The following is a 2,500-nucleotide window of genomic DNA, read 5'->3' as shown; positions in this document are numbered from 1 at the left end:
ACACCACACACACACACACCACACACACACCAGAAGGGTTCACGAGGAAGAGAACAGAAGAACTTTTCTATGTCTCGACTCGAGATGCTCTCGTGTGATTTCACCTTTTGAAAATAAATGTAAAATAATAATAATAAATATTTTGATGTTATTGATGATGTTGCATGTGATACTGAATCTTACATCAGGTTTTTATTTAATATTTTTAACAGTTTTTTATTATCATTTTCATCCCTCTGGTTAGCCGTCAAGGTTTCTCACCTGGTTCAGGTGTTGTAGGTCTAGTTGTAGGTTCAGGTGTAGGTTCCTGTGTGGTTTGAAAGTCTGATAGAACAGAAGAGAATCGTTGGTGATGATGAAGAACCTCAACATTTTTTATTATTTTTTTAATCAGCATTAAATTTTTCAGAAAACAGACGCAGGAGTTCAGGAGAATACTGGTCCGATCTGGACTGGTCTGGACTGGAGGAGAGAAGATGTGGATGAGAAGGTGCTAGAGATGGATTATGGAGGTGATGGAGGTACCTGTGATGTGGATGCTGCTGGTGTTGATGACGAGCTCTCCTGCAGTAACGTCCTGTAGAGAGGAGATCAGCTCCTGCTCCACAACCATCACCTCCACCTGAGCACCGAACATCAGATCAAAGTTCACCAGCACGCTGCCCTGACTGAGACACACAGATCACAGGTCAGGACGTGCTGAGGCTTCATTTCAGTGCAGAGGTAAAATACGCTGCTATCGGCCAGCCGGGCGCCTATACAGACAGTGATTGGCTTATTTAAATAGAGGGAGGCTGTAGGGTTTCCTCATAAGTGCTGCAGTTACGCCCTCTGCTGGCTGATCGATGGTGCTGCACAGAGACGGGGGATAATTGAGATCGGTGCGTGACTCTCCGTGCACGATACGGATCTCCGTATGAACCCTGGTGCAGGTGAAAAGAAGTGGTCGATACTGCACACGTGTCGGAGGGGGCGTGTGTTAGTTACGACCCTCCTTGGTCAGGAGTGGAGGGGTAGCAGTACAGGGGGAATACCATCTGGGAATTGGATACGACTAAACTGGGAGGAAATGCATTTTTAATAATAATAATAATAATAATTTAATCTGCTGTTACCTGAACTGAGTGACTCTGCAGCTCCTGAAGTTCTGGCTCAGCGCGCTGCGTCCAAACGCTTCTGAAACCTGGAGGTAACAGTCAGTGTAAGAATATCCATGCCGCCATTATACTGGATTTTTATGCTACATCTCAGAAACACCAGCACTCACACATCTGTGTTTACAAGTTCTGGTTCAAAAAGGGAACATAACTGTGCTACCGGCCAGCCTGGCGCCTGCACAGACATGATTGACTAATGTCCGAGGGTGGGAAGGCTGGAGGGATTCTCTGGCAGGTGAAAAGAAGTGGTTGGATACTGCACATGTGTGGGAGGGGCGTGTGTTAGCAGGTCAGGAGTGATACCACCCAGGGTCCTAAACTAATATCCGAGCGCCCCAACACAGAATATTTAGCAGAATTATTTACCAGTAGCTGAGTATCGAAGGCCAGAGATTTGAACTGCACACTGCTCTTGTTTCTGAGCTCCTCAGTGAAGGTGGCTCCTCTCACGATCTTCAGCGTTCCACTAAAAGACGACTCTGAGCTTCCGTTTTCATCTGTGTTACCTAAAGAAAGAGAAAGAATTATGGGTCTGATTATCGGGGTGTGGCTGAACCCAAAAAATATAAAAAGTACCAAATTCTGTAGATCTGAGGGTCATATATTCAACTTCTGGAACTCAAAACCTTCAACAACCCAAGAGAACATCAAGATCTTTATATTAAACAGCTAATCAGAAATTATTTAGGAAAGAGCCTTCCCTAAACTGTTACTTCAACGTATATAATAAAGCTGGTCATTTCCTTTATATGACTGATTTATTACACCTGTTAGTAACTACTGTGACTGAAACTCACACATGAATTTAGTATTTAAAAGGGGCGTCCCAATACTTATGTCCATATAGGATACTGTAGGCAACACTGTACACAGTCAAGTAAGCTTTATCTCCATGATCTTAAAGGCTGCTGTGAAAGCTTTTGTTCCTGGTTTGATTATGATCAGTGATCAATCACATATTGGCAGCGTTATAAAATACAGGTTTGCAGTACCAGCAGCGGCCACGAGAGGGCACAAAAGTTCAAAACTACTTATAAATACAGTTAAATCAAATCTGTACGATTATTTGTTATTAAATAAATCAAAGTTTAATAAAAGTTACAGATATTCATCTGTAAATCATTCATAGAGCTTTTACTTCACTTCAATGTGCAACCAAAAGGAAAATAATAACATTAATAAAAGAAATTCAGACGTTCTTACTTGGTTGTAGAGCAAACCAGGAGACAACAATCAGTCCAACACACACGATAAATAAAACCACAAGCAAGGTGCTCATCAGAACCTCGACTGAGGACCAGTTCTTCTTCCTGGAGGTACACATCGCTCCTCATCTGTTCACT

General features: G+C 42.6%; 1 protein-coding gene across 1 annotated transcript in view; it reads right to left on the bottom strand.

Moving 5' to 3' along the window:
- The window catches only part of tmprss15 (transmembrane serine protease 15), a 10,053-nt gene extending 7,572 nt beyond the window's left edge, over positions 1 to 2,481 (bottom strand). The window contains exons 1-4 of the mRNA XM_063011306.1: positions 2,361 to 2,481; positions 1,524 to 1,663; positions 1,116 to 1,183; positions 526 to 668 (exon numbers count right to left, since the gene is read on the bottom strand). Of these exons, the coding sequence (XP_062867376.1) occupies positions 526 to 668; positions 1,116 to 1,183; positions 1,524 to 1,663; positions 2,361 to 2,481 (472 nt within the window). The remainder of the gene's footprint in view (positions 1 to 525; positions 669 to 1,115; positions 1,184 to 1,523; positions 1,664 to 2,360) is intronic.
- Positions 2,482 to 2,500: the final 19 nt, after the last annotated feature.

Source organism: Trichomycterus rosablanca, chromosome 16 (assembly GCF_030014385.1).
Source record: "Trichomycterus rosablanca isolate fTriRos1 chromosome 16, fTriRos1.hap1, whole genome shotgun sequence".
Lineage (NCBI taxonomy): Eukaryota > Metazoa > Chordata > Actinopteri > Siluriformes > Trichomycteridae > Trichomycterus > Trichomycterus rosablanca.
This window is presented reverse-complemented; position numbering and strand designations above follow the sequence as displayed.